At 41.0% G+C, this 19,012-nt stretch overlaps 1 protein-coding gene across 2 annotated transcripts in view; it reads right to left on the reverse strand.

The window, feature by feature from the left end:
* Positions 1 to 269: 269 nt before the first annotated feature.
* hmga2 (high mobility group AT-hook 2) overlaps positions 270 to 19,012 on the reverse strand; it is an 88,066-nt gene continuing 69,323 nt past the window's right edge. For both annotated transcript variants that reach the window (XM_044186407.1, XM_044186408.1), the window contains one exon: positions 270 to 6,707. In XM_044186407.1, coding sequence (XP_044042342.1) covers positions 6,660 to 6,707 — 48 coding nt within the window. In that variant the 3' untranslated portion in view covers positions 270 to 6,659. The remainder of the gene's footprint in view (positions 6,708 to 19,012) is intronic.

Consider the following 19,012-nt stretch of genomic DNA (forward strand, 5'->3'; position numbering starts at 1 on the left):
TAAACCGTAGGGCATGGCCAGGCAAGCTGGTGTGTCTTAAAGTCTTGTTACGATAGAGAACTGCAGTTTCTGAGGACACAGCAGTGGAGTTTAAGAGACCACGTAATTTTGTTCCAGACAACACAGATTTAAACCCACCTTAAAAAATTAAACAGCAGTTAGGTTATAGTTAAATCTTTGTTTTCAACAAAACACAGGATTCGTGTAAAATGTACTGTATACTGTAAAAAAATTAAAGAACAGAAATCAAAAACTCACACACAGCTGTGTTATGGATGCCATACTTTTTATTGTGCTGTGAACACAGTTAATATTTATAAAGACTCTGTTTAGCAAGCAAGCAATTTTTGTGTGAAATCAAAGACAGCAATACTATGTGGATAGAGAAAGAAATAAAAGTTAAGATACTGTAGAAGATTTTTGAAATGATACAGAAAGAGCAAGGCAGAGGGAGAGCTGGGAAATCTCTTCACTTTCCTCACAGCTAACTACAAAACATTGCATAAGGTAAGAAAATTCTTTTTCAAAGATTACATAACCAGTCTTACCTAACTGAGAAACAGAAAAAAGTCATAAAATGTATCCCCCACAAAAATAAACTATATATATAAAATGATGTATGATGTTCTCCATATGCTCTTGGACACCTGAATTTTAAACAGCATTTGAGTTTGAAAATGAGGTAAATGTAGGCCTTTCTGGAGGTAGTAATGTACATTTGATTCTACTAGAACATGATATCATGAAAAGATCAACTTCATTAAGACTCCCAGAGTTGCTCATCAACAGTGGCTTCTACCATCATTCTGCCCAACAGCGAGGTAACGTTACCTCGAGAGAACATTAGCTTGCATTTTAAACTCTACTGAACTAAACTAAACTCCACATCTCTAAGGAAATGACAAACTTCAAAACCTAAAAACTTGGAGCTTGTTGAGTTCAGTGGTGTCAGTTAGACCCCATTTACACTTGGAATCATCATGTGATCTGTATCTGGATACATTGTCTGGGTCAGATTGCGTTCTAATTGCAGTGCATTCTGTATGTATTAACATGCCTTTTTCCATATCCAGATAGATACAGGTCACATGGAGTCATCACCTGGTCTTCATGGAGACTGTCTGGCTGATGGATGGTGTGGTGTTTAATTATTCATCAAATAATGAAGCCTGTCTGTTTCAAAGCCATTTGTTCACTCTAAAGCTACTGATCAACCTGCTTCAACGGGTGTACACAGTTTATACAGTATTTATAAATCCAAACAGGATTTTAGTCAACGAAGTTGAAAATGTTTCAACTTGTGCAAAAAAATTCAAGCTTAGGGGCTAGACACAACAGCGGCATGTAATTTGCATCAGCATCTGCATCCATTGTTTTTTGTGTACTGGCAGCATCATTGCTATTATCACATGCTGTGTATTTTTTGAGTTCCAAATATATGTCCTCAACACTGGAAAAAAAACATTATCCATAACAATTACTCATGAAATGAGTGAGTATGTTACCAGCTACAGCTAACATCCGTACAGTTGTTATACTAGCTAACTAGTAATAAACACAGACTGCAAAAACAGTACAGGAGTCAAATTTAAATAAAGCAAGGTGAGGCTTTGCATTCAGTTTGAAGGCACCTTTATGGTCCAAAAAACTGTGCCGATTAATGAGCGTTTACCACAACCTCTATTAAGTTGACACTGTTTCATACTGGTGTTTCTGGTGAAGGCAGGTTGACCGGATAGCTCCTCTGAAGCTCTACCACTGGTCCAGTTCAAAATACCATGTTACCTTTTCTAAGGTTGAAAGATGGTGAAAGGTGAAAAATGGTATAATCCATCACTAAGTAAAAAGCAATTCCATATACATCAGGTTTAACCATATCGCAAGAAAATAAAATCACATTTGTGTAAAGCACACAAAACAACTAATCAAGTATATTGATATCTACTAATTAAAAACAAGAAAACATATTCACGATTACAATATACAAAATCTAAATCCAAACATATCTGTTTCAAAACCTGAAAGTCAATTTGAAGGTGAGAATCAAAATGTACTGAAATTGGAAGCTTGACTGATCTGATACAATTCTTGAAGTAAGGAGCTTCTGCAGCATGTCAATGTAACTCATACTGAAAGTAAACTACAAAGTCATTCCTTTCTAAGACTGGAGGTAGGTATTTGTCAATTGATTAATCATTTTTTATCAGTCTGTTTGAGGTACTGTACATAACTCAGAAAACCCAAATATTTGTAGTTCATGTAGTGTCACACAAACTCTTGATCCTTATTAAACTATTGTGTAAATCAGTACAAAATAAATTCAAGTTTGTCAAAAAGTCCCAAGTTGCAGATAATGAAAAATATTTTCATTACAATGTTTAGATACAAATTAAATGAGGTAAATGAGAAAAAACAGTACTTAATAGGTTAGCTGCTTTTTTGTTTTCTAGGCTTTTACTAGAAATCTCTAAAGAAAGAAAATGTCAGGTAAGTCAGTGGCAAGTGCATGTGTTGATGGAGACAAACTCTAAAGACTGCATCTGAACAACTTCACTTGTCAATGAGTTGATTGGACTCATATTAAATATTACATTCATAATATATTTAAAAAAACATATATATATATAGGATATACCCCCTGCTTTACAAGAGTAACATATATAATATTATTCACACATATTTTAATGAAATTAGATCATTCACATAACAAAAAATATTTTGTTTACATATTTATTGAGATATTTTGCATGGAAACAACCAAAGCTCAAAACTGAAACTACACTGACTTTCAGGGTGACTAAAACATTTGAAGCAGACAATATGGACATATAACGGAAATAGCAAACGTCGAACTGCAGGCTTCAGAGTCTGTCTCCAAGTAACGGAAAATTGAGGGTTCTTTTTTAAAAACCTGTTTCTTATTTTTATAGTTTTGACTATCATGCCTGAAGGTTATGACGACATTTCAGTCACAATGCTAATCAGAGTTCTGGAGTCACCAGACAAATGATCAAACAAACACATCCTGTTGGATCTAGAAAAAACAAACATTACCAATGAGGAACGCTCTCCTTACGTAGGAATAAATCCCGACTGTATCATTAAAGTTTTTAGCCAGAGTGTCCACCGTGACTTACACAGCTAATTCTTGGCTCTGCTTCCCAGTTTAACATAGCAATACACTGGGCAGTTATACATTTTCAGGTGTATTCAGGTTTTGTTTTCACTTAAAAAAATGTTGTTCAGATAATGTGGTTAAAGGTGGGGTATTTTAATCCAATATACATCTTTTTGTCAAATTCCAGCTATGATTTGTGTCAGGTAACATTAAATGACTTGCTCACGGATATTCAGATTACTTTCTAGTTTGCCTTCCTTTTCTAGTTTGCCTTGCCATCCTCTCTGGCTGTTAGCTTCGCAGTAGAAACTGTAGCATCAGTTTACTAACCCACAACCTAGCTAACGTTAGTTAAATTACATGCTGTGTCATAGTTCATTGTATTGGATTTCTCCAGAATTGCATACCCCACCTTTAAAGCTGAAAACGTATTTTAGTTAAAATATTGTTAATGTTATCTGCATGGATGAGTTTTACTAAACATTCAGACTTCATGTCTTTGCACTCCTTGTAACCTTGTAAAAGCACTTGTCTGGCCCATCATAACCAACAGGAAAGATGGTCATAAGGAAAGAAAATAAGGCCGCTGTTGTAAAAAAGCAGAATTTTCCTTTAATGTTGATGCACATGGCTCTGTCATATCTGACTTTTGCTTCTTTATGGATTATGTAGGGTTTACCTGAATGAAACAAAACAGTTGCAGACAACTGTCCATGACAAGACAACAACCGGCATGACCTCGTTAATGTACAGTATAAAGGATAAACACATGATCAAATATCTGAACGCACACTGCCTTCCTGTGCATTGGTTTGTGTGTATTGAGCAACAACTTTCATGAGCTGGTTGTGCTGAGTCAGAGGTAGTTTGAAATCAGGAGAAGATATTGCATATCAGTGACCAGAAAGCGCTGATACGGTTAAGGTTTCCTTAAACGTAAGGCTCCCTGGAGTTACAGTGTGAGATGAGTCATTCAATGTCACGCTGTCACTGCTACTAAATCCAGGTATCAAGTGTGTCATGAGGTAATGTGTGGATTGTTCTTGTGGTTTTTGTTTTTTACAATGACTGTCTGTGAATTTCTTTGCTGTGTGACATCGATGATAGAATTAAGGTTTTAAAGCTTTAAAGCAAAGAACAAATTGAATGAAGCTATGTACATGAGCGTGTTAATGTAAATCTTAACAAATGGTATACAGTAGTCTGATGCAAACAGTTTGGTAGTGGAGTACCAACAGGATGTAAAGAGGTTCTATCATTTTCTAGGCTAATAAAAGAGGTATGTTAGTCTACCAACAACAGGGAGAGCAAAACATATGTAGTGCTTTGATGTTCTGGTCTAGCAAGCATCCTGGGTGAAGTCCGGACCTTTGATGTATCACAATTAAAGCTTTAAATACATACTAGGCACTGCTGGACTAGAATCATTTTTGTTGATATTCTTCGTTCAAATAAGCAGACTGGGGGACATACAATAATATGCCTCTTTGATGAAGGATGTGCGGTAGAAGAGCTGGTACTCAAAGGTAATCTGATGGTCCAGTCTCATAAAGTTCAGGTCAAGGATGTGCACAATTACTTATGATCAATAATTTGTCCTTCACTTTCCAGTGGATCAAGGTTAACGATCACAATAATCAATATTATTTGAGTCATTTAATGTTGTTCCATAGGAAATGTAATGATTTAGATGTTCACCAGATGGATTTGTTGTGACTGAGATCCATTCAGGTCCCTTGTTGAATCTATTTAGGTCCAGCTTTTCAAATGACTAAAACTCAAAGATTCAATTCATATGTGTAATTAGCTTTTGTTATCTGAGTTAGTTAGAAACTTCATTTGCATAGCCCACAGCTATAATCTGAAAATGAAATCAGCATTGATTTAAATTTGGATATATGAATGAGAGCTTAAGTGGGAGGTTCCAAAGTTTGAAGCTAACATGCCACAATCACCTGATAATTTCACTAGAGAAGAAGTCTTGCCACCCTTTTGGTCTTGTTGAACTGCAAAAACACACCATCTACTCTCGTAGACATAGAGTGGTGTTACAGAGTGGTGTCTCTAACAAACAATCTTTGGCTACACGATGTGCAGAAAGCACACTGACAAGACAAAAGCCAAGTTTCATTTAAGGCAAATTATTTACAGAATAAGCATAAATTAGCTACATCTGAGTATTTGTTCGAATAATTTGTTAGCCTCAGAAAAAAGAACCGGCTATCGGAACCCAACCCTAGATTTAATAGATCATATAGAGCTGCACTATGTGAAATTTTAAAGCTTACAGCCAAAAGGAAGATACTTCAAATTGACAGATGAAAGTTATAAAGATTATTAGTTCTTAGTAAACTGTCTTTTCATTTAAATTTGACAACTATCCTTTGAAATGTAGTTGCAATACTAATGCATTGCATTATTGTATAATGCAATGCATTAGTATTATTTACCAGACAGGTTTAGGATTTTTGTCCTTCATAATTAACATTAATCCCCCAAAGGAATTTTGTAAAATGTGCCCTTAGTTTAGGTTCAGTTATCGATTTAAGCAACTAATCCTCAACTCATGTTTGATTAAGGGCACAATTAGGTATGGGCCATGATTAGAGACTAATTTGTACTGACAATTAAAACTGTCAAGAGACCAGACTGCACTGCAGGTTCACCCCATCTTTGCTTTGGGTGCTGTTTCTTCCCTGCATATTAATAGAGAGAGAGAAGACAGAGACAGATGGCCTTGTTGTAAATGTAAAGATGTTGTTTGGAGACTCAGTCTGATACTAAAGTTAAATCTGAACCAATGCTAATAACTTCAGCAAGCTTTTTTTTTTTTAAATGTCTTTAAGCCAACATGATGGATAAACCACTGCCCTGAGGAAAGTTCTCTGTGTCTCCCTGTCCATGGTGGTCCAACACCAGGTTGGGTGAGGGGTAGATGGGTCGGGGGGTTGGTTTGTTTTCCACATTTCTATATGACTGGACCAGGCTGTTGGTATTGAGACAATGTCAGTCTCTTTTCTGCCATCAATACCTGGAGAATCAGTCAACAATGACAGGATGTGTGTGTATCTGTGTCTGTCTATGTGAGAGAGATAGAGTACTGCAGTGGCACTGTGAGTGCATTTAATTTGCACCTCAGTACAAAAGTGTAGTCTTCAGAATGATGCACCTGTTGCTGAATGCTCTCACTCATTTGAAGATCATCATCTTCAAATGCCCTAAACCTGGACCGAATGTCCGTCTCTGCCTGATTTGTGTCTGTTTTGACAGGCAGAATGTCTGAACTATGTTTTTATCTGTTCAGCCAATAGGTAGCAGGTTTATTTTTGATGTCCCCCATGTTGTAGCATTCTGTATGGTCTATGTAAAAAAAAATGTATCAAAGGAATTTAAAATGCACACATTTCTGCCTGTTCAGTGACAGATCAAAGATGGAAATGTCTGATGACATGGAATAAGTCAAAAATAAGTGGTCAAGGCAATAATTTCCCTTTGAAGGACCTGACAGCTGAATGAGGTAGAGGTTTCACTGTGTGGAAGCTTAGTCCTCCTCTGGGGACTCTCCAGCCTCTTCTTCATCATCTTCTTCCTGTAAATAAAAAAAAGATGGTCTATGTCATTTAAACTCTTTTAGTTCTGTTATCAGTTCTGCCTATCTCATACCATAGTGACTTGTCACAGTCTCATTTAAAGATGAGGATGACCACAACCAGAGCTGCTCAGTCAATTATTCATATGGTTAACGAAGCAGCTAACATTGTGATTTGTAGTGAGAGCAGGGAGCAGGTGGAGGAAAATCTAGAGAGATGGAGGTCTGCTCTGGAAAACAGAGGAATGAAGCTTAGCCGCAGTAAGACAGAATACATGTGTGTCAATGAGAGGGACCCAGGTGGAACGGTGAGGTTACAGGGAGCAGAGGTGAAGAAGGTGCAGGACTTTAAGTACTTAGGGTCAACGGTTCAGAGCAATGGAGACTGTGGAAAAGAGGTGAAGAGGCGAGTGCAAGCAGGTTGGAACAGGTGGAGAAAGGTGTCAGGTGTGTTGTGTGATAAAAGAGTATCAGCAAGAATGAAAGGAAAGGTGTTCAAGACGGTGGTGAGACCAGCGTTGTTGTACAGCTTAGAGACAGTGGCACTGAAGAAAAGACAAGAGGCAGAGCTGGAGGTAGCAGAGCTTAAGATGTTGAGGTTCTCTTTGGGAGTGACGAGGATGGACAGGATCAGGAATGAGTACGTCAGAGGGACAGCTCATGTTTTAGAGATAAAGTCAGAGAGGCCAGATCGAGGTGGTTTGGACATGTTCAGAGGAGAGACTGTGAATATATTGGTAGAAGGATGCTGAGGTTGGAGCTGCCAGGCTGGAGGTCTAGAGGAAGACCAAAGAGGAGATTTATGGATGTAGTGAGAGAGGACATGAAATTAATTTGTGTGAGTGAAGAGGATGCAGAGGACAGGGTTAGATGGAAGCACATGATTCGCTGTGGTGACCCCTGAAAGGGAACAGCCGAAAGGAAAAGAAGTTAACGGAGCAGCTAAATTCAACAAGGTCACAGAGTGAATTGTTAATCTTAACAGGAAATGGTCATGTGCATGATGGGACAGAGTCATCCCTGATGCAGAACCATCAGTACCAGATGAAAATACTGTCATGGTCCTGATTCACAAGTTAAGTCAAGGCCACATTTCAGTCAGTTAATGCTAACAAGGTTCTTAGTGGGATGAAAACACAAACCCACTTTGCTTTCTGCTCTTTCTTCAGATTTGTATTCCCTTTATGTACATGCTTATGGCACATTCACTAGCTTGGCATGCCATATATTTATATTTTGTTATTTTATATTGTTAAATGCCACTAATTCGCAGGTATATGTTGTGAGAGAGTTTTTCATGAAAATGTCCTCAAGTTTCATCATACATCGGAGAGTGTCAGTGCCCCAGAGATGTAAGAATAATTGGCTACAAATAAGTTTTTGCTTCATTTACGCTTGACGGGCGTAGCTGTGACCTGAACCATCTTTTATGGTTCCTGTCTATTTTCTTTCGATTTACGTAGTAGCTTCTACTGCACAGCAGTACTGTCAAGGAATGCATCCAGTGTAGACACTGATGGAAAACTGATGCTGCTGCTGATGGCAGCTTCCTTTTCTATACTGGCTGCTTTTGCTAAGCAAAATAGAAAAGGTGTTAAGCTATTTAATTTATACCTTTGGATTAAGAGGTTATGCCATACCATGGTGGCTACGTGCATAGGCTTCATAGTGGTGTAACGCAAAGCTACCTGTATCTGTGTATTTAACAAAAATATCTGTATATGTCTCTGTATTGGGATTTATACCAGAAGTGGGCATGGTCTCTAACAGAAGTTGTTAGAAATTGCATTTTACTGCCACTATGCTTATCATACATACAGCTATACGTTTAGTTTCCAACAAAATAATCATGTTCCTGAATTAATCAATAATTCAGGTACATGAATTAATCAAATAATAAACCCCACCTTTAAAAAAAAGAAAGTAAGTCTAAACTGAGTCTAAATAAAAGCTGTGTAACTCTTAAAGGCTTGGGTGGAAATCAATAGTGGAAATAGAACGGGAGGTTAACAGCATGGTTTTCTTTAAAAAAGTGTAGTTTCTGTATATAATGGGATGAGGCCCAGATGAAAATAAAGTTTGTTTGAAAAAATGAGACAGCTATTGACAAAAATTTGAACCATTTGAATGCACTTTTAAGACAGTCCCTAACTTCAGCTCACCAGTTTCCAGTCTGCTGTCAAGGTGTGCAAGGCACCAGGCTTCAATTTTGATTCATGAGGTAAAAATAACACCTGTGCAACACCAGTCAAGCTTTGTTCTGCACTGCACAACTAATGGTTAATTCACTGACATTAGCTGACATGCAAACCTGACATGCATGTTCGCCTACATGCAGACCAGATATGCATGTTCAAACCTTTACTTGTAAGCTGTAACTGAGACATATATACTTTGGCAAATAAAAAGTCTACTAGCCGTTCCTATTAGCACTGTAACCATGACTGTACAGACAGCGATCACCCTGATTACTTTTGATACTAAAGAAAATGTCTAAATATGCATCAGAATCAGGTTTATTGCCAAGTAGGTTTTCACATACAAGGAATTTGCCTCGGTATTTTGGTGCATAACAATAAACATAGTAAGAGAAAATAAAAGAGATAAACAGCAAGTACTACAAAAGTCAAGAAACATGACTTTCTTTGTGTCTGGGGTGGGAGGGTTTGGCCACAATCTTTCCTGCTCGCCCCAGTGTCCTGGAGGCGTACAGGTCCAAAAGTGGTGGCAGATTGGCAGCCAGTCACCTTCTCAACAGAGTGAATGAGTGAACAGAGTCTGCCCTTGTCCTTGGCAGTGGCGTACCATATGGCGATGGAGGAGGTGAGGATGGACTCAATAATGGCAGTGTAGATGTAAATGAGAATACGGTCTAGACCTGCTCTATAGGAAAAGTGCAATGAGATAACTTGAAATTGAATTGAACTGAATTTACTTGAAAGAATGCAGCCTTGAGGGGAACCGGTGCTGATGGTCCGGGAGTCAGAGACGTGTTTCCCCAGCTTCATGTGCTGCTTCCTGTCAGACAGGAAGTCTGTGATCCACCTGCAGATGGAGTCACTGCAGCAGATGACGGTAATAAAAGTGAAGCTAAAATCCACAAACAGGATCCTGGCATAGGTTCCTGAGGAGTCCAGGTGCTGGAGGATGAAGTGGAGGGTCATTTTTACTGCATCGTCTACAGACCTGTTGGCTTACAAGGTGCTCAAATGACTTAATTACCACAGAGGTTCTCCTGAATGGAGAGAGTTTACATTGTGGTAGGGGAGGAGTGGACTTCTGAGATGGGCAGCTGTGGAGCGGCCCAGGCCCCTGCTGTGGTGAGGTGGCGTCACGGGGGATGGTGTCAGGACTGTACCATTGTCTTTCAAATCCATAGTAGAACTCATTCAGGTCATTAGCAAGGCGCAAGTTGTTAGGGGGCTTTAGGTTTATAGTTGGTGATCTGTCTGAGACCCCTCCAGACAGAACCGCAGTCGTTTTCTGAGAACTGCTGTTGACGTTTCTCAGTTGTTTAGCCCCTCTCACCAGTATTTTGACTCTTTAAACCTGTCCCTGTCCCTACTCTTGAACGCTTCTTCCTTTTCCAACCATAGCTGTTTGAGTTTAGCTGTGAACCTGGGTTTGTCATTGATATAACCCTGGTGCATGACGGTACACAGCAGTCCTCACAGAAGCTGATGTCTGATTTCACAGCCTCTGTGTACTGCCAGCAGCAGTCTTGAAAACATCCCAGTTGGTACAGTCCAAGCACGCACCTCCATCACTGTTCCACTTCTTTGCTCTCCTCACAGCAGGTTTAGAGAGCTATATTTTCTGCCTGTATATAGGAATCAGGTGGACCACAACATGGTCAGAGTGACCCAGTGCAGCACGGGGTGCACGGGGATAGTACCTGTTGATTGATTGTTGAAGTGTTTCAGTGATCCAAAATATTATCCTCTCTGGTCATTTAATGAAGTGTCTGTATTTGGGGCGTTCATGGCTGAGATAGCCTTTGTTAAAGTCGCTGGGGTCAATAACTGAGCAGTCCGGGTTTGTCCGCTCCACACACAGTATCTGGTCAGCCAGCATGCACTGTGCCTCCTGCACATTGGCCTGCGGTGGAATGTAAACACTGATCAGAATGAAGGACACAAACTCAAGGGTGGAGTAGAAAGGTTACAATTTCTCAAAAAAAGATTCCAGATCAGGAGAACAGTACTGTAGAATCACTGTCATATCATTACACCAGCTACTGTTGTCACATAGCCAGTGAAAAAATACATACCTCGACCTTTTGTTTTGCCTGAAAGTTCTGTGTCCACTCTGAAATGTTGGAAGCCTGCCAGCTGCAGCGCAGTCTGGTACCACAGCCGGGTTTCCATGAAGCACAAAATCAAGAGGAGGAAAGGTCTGTTTTTCCCCTGATGAACATGAAGCAAGATCTGAACTCATAAGAAGCATCTTTTTGTGGATTTATATCCAAATGTACACCCGAGATACTGCTATCACTGGAAAAAGTAAGTTATCTGATTCCAGAAGTGTGTGTAGTCTGTGTGTTCCCATTTGGATTGAAAGAAGAAGAAGCTGTGTAGATTTTGATGCAAATTGCTTTGCTTCTCAGCTGCAACTGTTCCATCAATGTGCTGTGTATGTGAATTAACAAAGCAAAACCTCAAGCACTCGTTTTTTTTTTTTTACCTTTTCACCACTCAAGCATAACAACTTTGTGACATTTAGATGATTTTTACAGTGTTTTATTTTAGATGTAAAAGATCTATAAAAAATATACAAAAAACTATAAAAACAGTGGATGTTAATGGACTCAGTGCAACAGTGTAATGTTGGCTCCCAAAATTTTCTTCTTTTCCCAAAAGTGCTGCTTGTTTTTTTCAAAGTGCACAATGACCACTGTGACAACTGCTGGGGGAGAGGGGGGAGAAAAAAACATGTTCCTCCTCCATCCTCAGTTGAAATGGATTTAATTTTCCACATGGCTTAATTTTATTCGGGGAGGCTAACTGACACAATTTATAGCCTTCTTCATTTCCCAGGCCATGGCGATGCACCCATTCTGCAGAGGTCTGTGGCCGAAGCCTGTCTGCATTTTGCAGCTCTAACTCCATTGATTAGTGCTCAAACACTTCAGCCTTGAAAGGCCCACTAAATGTGTGACAGTGTGACAAGGGCAAATGAGAGCAGTAGAGAAAATAGGTGGTGCTGTGGGAATCTTATTGCCAGAGACCAGCTTTGAACAAAGACAGGGTTAGTCTTAGTTAGCAGGTAGAATTCTTGATCCTTCATACAATTTCTACTTTATATTCAACCAAGTGAAAACAGAAACAGAAAGACAATGAAACACCAAGTGATGTAATTGCAGAGAGTGGTCATTTAGCTTCACTCTAAAAACCATGGCCATACTGTAAGCTGGGTCCAAATTGCATACTATATATACTAATTCAATTCTGCAATTGTAGTGAGTTCACACAAGAAGATGACAGAATGAAGTACACTGAAAGGCAGTAGCATGCTTCTTCTTCTTTTCCTTTCGGCTGTTCCATTTCAGGGGTCGCCACAGCGAATCATGTGCCTCCATCTAACCCTGTCCTCTGCATCCTCTTCACTCACACCAATTAATTTCATGTCCTCTCTCACTACATCCATAAATCTCCTCTAGACCTTCTGCCTGGCAGCTCCAACCTCAGCATCCTTCTACCAATATATTCACAGTCTCTCCTCTGAACATGTCCAAACCACCTCAATCTGGCCTCTCTGACTTTATCTCTAAAACATCTAACATGAGCTGTCCCTCTGATGTACTCATTCCTGATCCTGTCCATCCTCGTCACTCCCAAAGAGAACCTCAACATCTTAAGCTCTGCTACCTCCAGCTCTGCCTCTTGTCTTTTCTTCAGTGCCACTGTCTCTAAGCTGTACATCGCTGGCTCACCACCGTCTTGAACACCTTTCCTTTCATTCTTGCTGATACTCTTTTATCACACAACACACCTGACACTTTTCTCCACCCATTCCAACCTGCTTGCACTCGCCTCTTCACCTCTTTTCCACAGTCTCCATCGCTCTGAACCATTGACCCTAAGTACTTAAAGTCCTGCACCTTCCTGCACCTTCTTACTGCGGCTAAGCTTCATTCCTCTGTTTTCCAGAGCAGACCTCCATCTCTCTAGAGATGGATGCTACAATCACTAAATCTTTTGGTGTTGTATTGATTAACACTAGTGTCCCACAATGCAAGGTACTGTAAATATTTTAGGAAAAACATTTTTACTTGTGATTGGAAATAATACCAGGCATACATGACAGACCACAATCAAATCTAAAGCCAATTTCCAATTAGGTAGGGCTAAAATGTAGGGCTGTTTTAGTGCCATTACTGTCATCGACCTTGATTAATTTGTTATGTGAAAAAATCAGATTTGCAAACAATCAATGAAATAAAGTTATAGTTCAGTAATAAAATTCGGACACACTTTGTAACATCTCTCCTGAGTGGATCCTGCCAGTGGAGGAAGCAGTATCAGCAGTGCCTGGAGCTGAGGGCATCAGAGCTGTTTCCTCAGCTTCACATACTGCCTCCTGTTAGTCTGTGATCCACCTGCAGGTGGAGTCAGGCATATGTTCCTAAGGAGTACAAGTGCTGGAGGATGAAATGTAGGGCCATATTTACTACATTGCAGAAATTAGGGTAAAGAAAAAGGATGAGTATCGTGCTGTTTTGCCCCCCTTTTCATCTGTTTCCATTTTGTGAAAATGTTTAGCGTACCACACTGTTTTTCTGCGTTGCTCTGCATATCAGAATCATATATACTTTATTGATCCCTGAGTGGAAACTCTTTTGTTACAGCAGCTCACTATCATGTCAGTGCACACAGGGACAAAAGTTCTAAGCAAATCAGAATATAATACACTATAATACAGGTAAGATAAATTAAGTACAAAGTGGATATAAGTATAAAATTAAAATAAGTGTAAAGTACAAAGTGGATTTACCGGTTAATGATAAGTATGGTACGGTATAATAATACAATGTAATAATACAAGTAGTAAGTGCATGAACTGTCAAGTTAAGTGTAGCTTATTAAGATTATTATGAGACAATGGATATTGCACAGCAGTAATAGAAGTATGAATAAATAAATACCATTTTAAACTGAAAAGAGTATATTGCACAACAGTATTAACAAAGAAGATTGCACAATTATTCAAGTATTGCAGTGATGTTAATGATCAATGTCCAGTTTAGTGACTCAGGGTCATATAGACTAACACTTAGCGGGAGGAGTTAGAGTTTGATGGCCACAGGCAGAAATGACTTCCTGTGGTGCTCTGTGGTGCTTATTGGAGGGATGAGTCATCCCCTGAAGGTACTGCTTTGTTTGACCAGCACGTCATGGAGTGGGTGGGAGACACTGTCCAAGATGGCATGTAATTTGGCAGAGCATCCTCCTCTCTGACACCACTGCCAGAGAGTCCAGCTCCACCCCCACAATGTCACTGGCCTTACGGATCAGTTTGTTGAGTCTGTTAGCATCTCCTACCCTCAGCCTGCTGCCCCAGCATGCAACAGCATACAGGACAGCACTGGCCACCACAGACTCATAAAACATCCTCAGCATTGTCCAGCAGATGTTGAAGGACCTCAGCCTCCTCAGAAAATAGAGGCGGCTCTGGCCCTTCCTGTAAAGAGCTTGAGTGTTCTTAGCCCAGTCCAGTTTATTGTCCATATGTAGTCCAAGGTACTTGTAATCCTCTACCATGTCCACACTGACCCCCTGGATGGACACTGGGGTCACTGGTGACTTGGCCCTTCATAGGTCTACAACAAGTTCCAACAAGCTTTGTCGCATTGAGCTGCAGATGGTTCTGCTCACACCATGAGACAAAGTTACCCACCACAGCCCTGTACGCAGTCTCATCACCACCACTGATACATCCCACCACAGCAGAGTCATCAGAAAACTTCTGATGGTGGCAGGACTCTGTGTGGTAGCTGAAGTCTGTGGTGTAGATGGTGAAGAGGAAGGGAGAGAGGACAGTCCCACATGCTGTGGTCTGCCAGTCAGGTAGTCCACAATCCAGGGCATGAGGGGGGCATCCACCTGCATCGCTGCCAGCTTCTCACTCAGCAGGGGTGGACGGATGGTGTTGAAAGCACTGGAAAAGTAAAAAAACATGATCCTCACCGTGCTTGCCGGCTTGTCCAGGTGGGTGTAGATGTGGTTCAGCAGGAAGATGATGGTGTCCTCAACTCCCTGGTAGGCAAACTGAACCCCTTCAGTTTGCCTACCAGGGAGTTGAGGACGGGGTCTGACCATGGGCCGCAGCTGTTCCAGCACTAGTCTCTCCAGGGTCTTCATTATGTGGGAGGTCAGTGTCACTGGTCTGTAGTCCTTGGAGCCACTGGGACGCGACATATTCGGCACAGGAACAAGGCAAGATATCTTCCACAGAATAGGGACCCTTTGAAGACTCAGGCTCAGGTTGAAGACATGTTGAAGGACTCCACATAGCTGGGGGGCACATGCTTTTAGCACCCCGGAGCTAACTCCATCGGGGCCTGCAGCCTTGTTTAAGTGGAGTTTCATCAGCTGTCCTCTCACGTGGTCAGTAGTGAGGCACACAGCAGAGGTTACAGGCGGGGGAGGGGGGGAATCATCAGTCTGAAGAGGGCCGTTAGCCAGTTGAGGGGGGAGTAGGACTCTCCCAGGAAGATGGAGGAGGGGGGAGCAGTGGACTCAGAGGAGTCTGAGGGCCGACAGCAGCTGAGTTAGAGGGGGGATGAGCAGGAGCCGGTGTGTCGAATCTGTTAAAGAACAGATTCAGTTCGTTGGCCCTGTCCAAGCTGCCTTCAACTCCTCTGCTGCCAGTCGGTCTGAAGCCAGTGATGGTCTTCATGCCACTCCAGACCTCTCTCATATTGTTCTGCTGGAGTTTCCGCTCCAGCTTCCTCCTGTACTTCTCCTTGGCTTCCCTGATTTTCACCTTCAGGTCAGCCTGGATTGCTCTCACCTCCTCCCTATTACCATCCGTAAAGGCCCTCCTCTTGGCATTCAGAATGTCCTTGATGTCCTTTGTTACCCACGGTTTGTTATTTGGATAACAATGGACCATCTTGGTTGGGACATTGGAGTCCACACAGAAGTTAATGTAGCCAGTGATGCACTCAGTGAGCCCGTCAATGTCCTCTCCATGAGGCTCACAGAGTGCATCCCAGTTTGTCACCTCAAAACATTCCTGCAGTGTCTCATAGGCTTCCCCTCACCATCTCCTCACTGTCCTTGTGGTCACAGGCTGCCTTTTAACCAGAGGGACATAGCAGGATTTGAGGTGAACCAGGTTGTGGTCTGACCTACCCAGAGGGGGGAGGCGGGAAGAGCTGTATGCATCCTTCACGTTAGCATACAGCAGGTCCAGTGTCCTCTTCTCTCTAGTAGGACAGCTCACATACTGGGTGAAATTAGTCAGTGTTGTTGAAACACTGACATGGTTGAAGTCACCCGAGATTAAAATGAGTGCACTCGGGTGTTGAGTCTGGAGATGTGCTATGGCGGTGTGAATGGCGTTGCACGCCGATGCCGGGTTAGCAGAGGGGGGGATGTAAACAGCCACAACAATGGCATGTGAAAATTCACGTGGCAGATAATATGGCCGGAGTCCCACAGCTAACAGTTCAATGTCCGGGCTACAGATACTCTGCTTAATAGTAACGTGACCAGGGTTACACTTTCTGTTGTTGACCAGAACAGCAAGCCCGCTGCCTTTGCGCTTACCACTCCTGGTGTGATCCCTGTTGGCCCAAACAGTCTGAAAGCCGTCGATGGAAACGTTATGATCCGGGATATCCTAGTGTAGCCATGTCTCTGAGAAGCACATCAGACTACACTCACGGAACTCCATCTGACTCTGGGCTAATGCTGTTAGCTCGTCCATTTTATTCGCCAGTGATCTCACGTTGCCCATGACGAGTGAAGGCAGACATGGCTTAAATCTCTTGTTCTTAAGTCTCTTTTGTCTGGACCCTTCTCTCTTCCCGCTTCGTTCCACCTCTGCATCCTCGGTGTGTCCTCCTCCAGATCTCAGTGGGAACATCGGTTGTCCTGGGCACCATGCCGCTCGGCGCAATCAGCTGTTCCCTGGTGTAAACAATGCGGCCAAACAGCTGATCTGCAGCGGTGCCCTGATCGAGTAGCAGGAGAACAAGTTTCACGGCGAAAAAAAGTAGCAAAACACTTTCTACTCTAATTTTTGTAAAGAGCGTAGTTTAAATTATACTTACACAAAAGTTACTCAAGTTTGGAAGAAAAAAGGAAAGTTAAAAGTTGGAAAAAGTAAGACGACGAGACGGAGCTATGGCAACAGGCAGCATGTGCGTTGGTGCATGCGCACTACTTTTGATACAATGATGCAGCTGGGAAAGAACGCTGATTACTAGACTGACAACCTTAGGTTCATGACAGGGCGACTTATGCCTATCAACATTTAGGAGGTAGCCATAGTACGTAATGTATAGTGTTTTGGTGTAAGTTTATAATTTGGAACCGGGACACCATATCTCCAACCACATGATGATAGTACTATACTGCATCATTCTCTGGTTTGCTAACTGCCACTAAACAGAAGAGGAAGAAAGAAGAGAATAAAGCATTTTTTATTGGGTTGCATTTCAGAGAGGATAGTGAGCTTTTAAAAAACATCTGAAAAGACTGGTGTAGCCAGTAAACTTTCTACATAGTAAATGGTAAATGGACTGTACTTATATAGTGCCTTTCTAGTCTTTCTGACTACTTAAAGCGCATCCAGGATGCAAAACAGACATCTAATGTCTGTTTTGTGCGGACATGGCCTAAGTTTCAAGTCCAGATTCCCCAAGAGATAGATAAAGATATTTAGACTATTAAATGAAAATAGAGTTTTTAAGCAAAAAAGAACAAGGCTTGGAAAAATAGGAGATCTGGTAGCTAGCAGTAGTCGAAATTTCATTGAGATGTGCATGTGTAAGGATGTAGTTTCCGGTTGGGTCATACATCCTCCCCACCCCACCCTGAGCACTGGAGTTTGAGGTTTTGTACAGGCTGGTGGTGGTGGTGAGCTTATCAAAGTGGGAGGGTTAAATTATATTTTTATGGCTTGCAGGTCCTGTACCCACACAACCACAAATCAGAGCAGAATTATGCATTCACACCAAGAAGTGTCCCTCACCAGCGAATAGTGAAAGGCTGGTGGATTCGTGGAGTGTGAGGGAATGCTGGGGGTGGGAGTCCTGTGTCATGTTTCACTCACTTATTACCATTCTACTTTTATTCTCCATCTGATGTAGGTGCTCACACCAACAACTAGGGATGGGACGATATACGATTTTATCACAGTTCGGGATAAAAAACACTCAAGATAAGTTGATCGTGGTGAATTTCCATTATCGTGAGAATCGTGATTTGGGAGAATAGAGGACTTGACACAAGTCAGGAGTGACTTGAAAAAGCTTTCTAGCTCACTAATGTACAGTCCTTTATTGATTTCCTGATTTATTTTTAATTGCCAAGGTTTGGCACGTCTCACTCTCTAAGAGGCTAGCAGTACTGTTTGATGACAGAAAAGTGCCACGGTGTTGTTTAGATTTTTTTTTACTAAAACAGGTCCACAGTAGTACAGTTTGACTCTATGCCACAATGCCAGTTGGACTTTATTTTAGTTAAAGGATAATTACTGTATTTCTTCAGTCAGGGGTAAATTATATATACTGATGCAATTGATGTTGATGTTGTTTGTACCATTTGACATTATGGTAGAGAAGTGAAAATAGAGCCTGATTTAAAAAATACCTTTATAGCCTTTATTTATGCAGGGGGATCTTATGATTTATGATTACCTTATTTAAGATTGTTTGATTATTTGTTTTTCACTAAAAAGGATGTTCACTAAAAAGATGTGCTATCTGTTGTGCAATAAAAATATTTGTTCTGTTTAACGAAATGTAAGGTAAAGTGATTCCAGTATGTTTTAGAACCATTTTAAGAGTTTTAAGCATATTTTGATGATTATTGGGATATCGTAAATCGCATTTATTTTGGCGAAGATAATCGTTAGATTAAATTTTCATATTGTTCCATGCCTACCAACAACAATTCAATTAAATTTGATTTATATAGCGCCAATTCATGTATAATCCTATAGAGCAGGTCTAGATCATACTCTTTATAATATTATTTACAGAGACCCAACAATTCCCACCATGAGCAAGCACTTGGTGACTGTGGCAAGGAAAAACTTCCTTTTAAGAGGCAGAAACCTCAAGCAGAACCAGA

The sequence above is a fragment of the Siniperca chuatsi genome, linkage group LG23 (assembly GCF_020085105.1).
Source record: "Siniperca chuatsi isolate FFG_IHB_CAS linkage group LG23, ASM2008510v1, whole genome shotgun sequence".
In the NCBI taxonomy this organism is placed as follows: Eukaryota; Metazoa; Chordata; class Actinopteri; order Centrarchiformes; family Sinipercidae; genus Siniperca; species Siniperca chuatsi.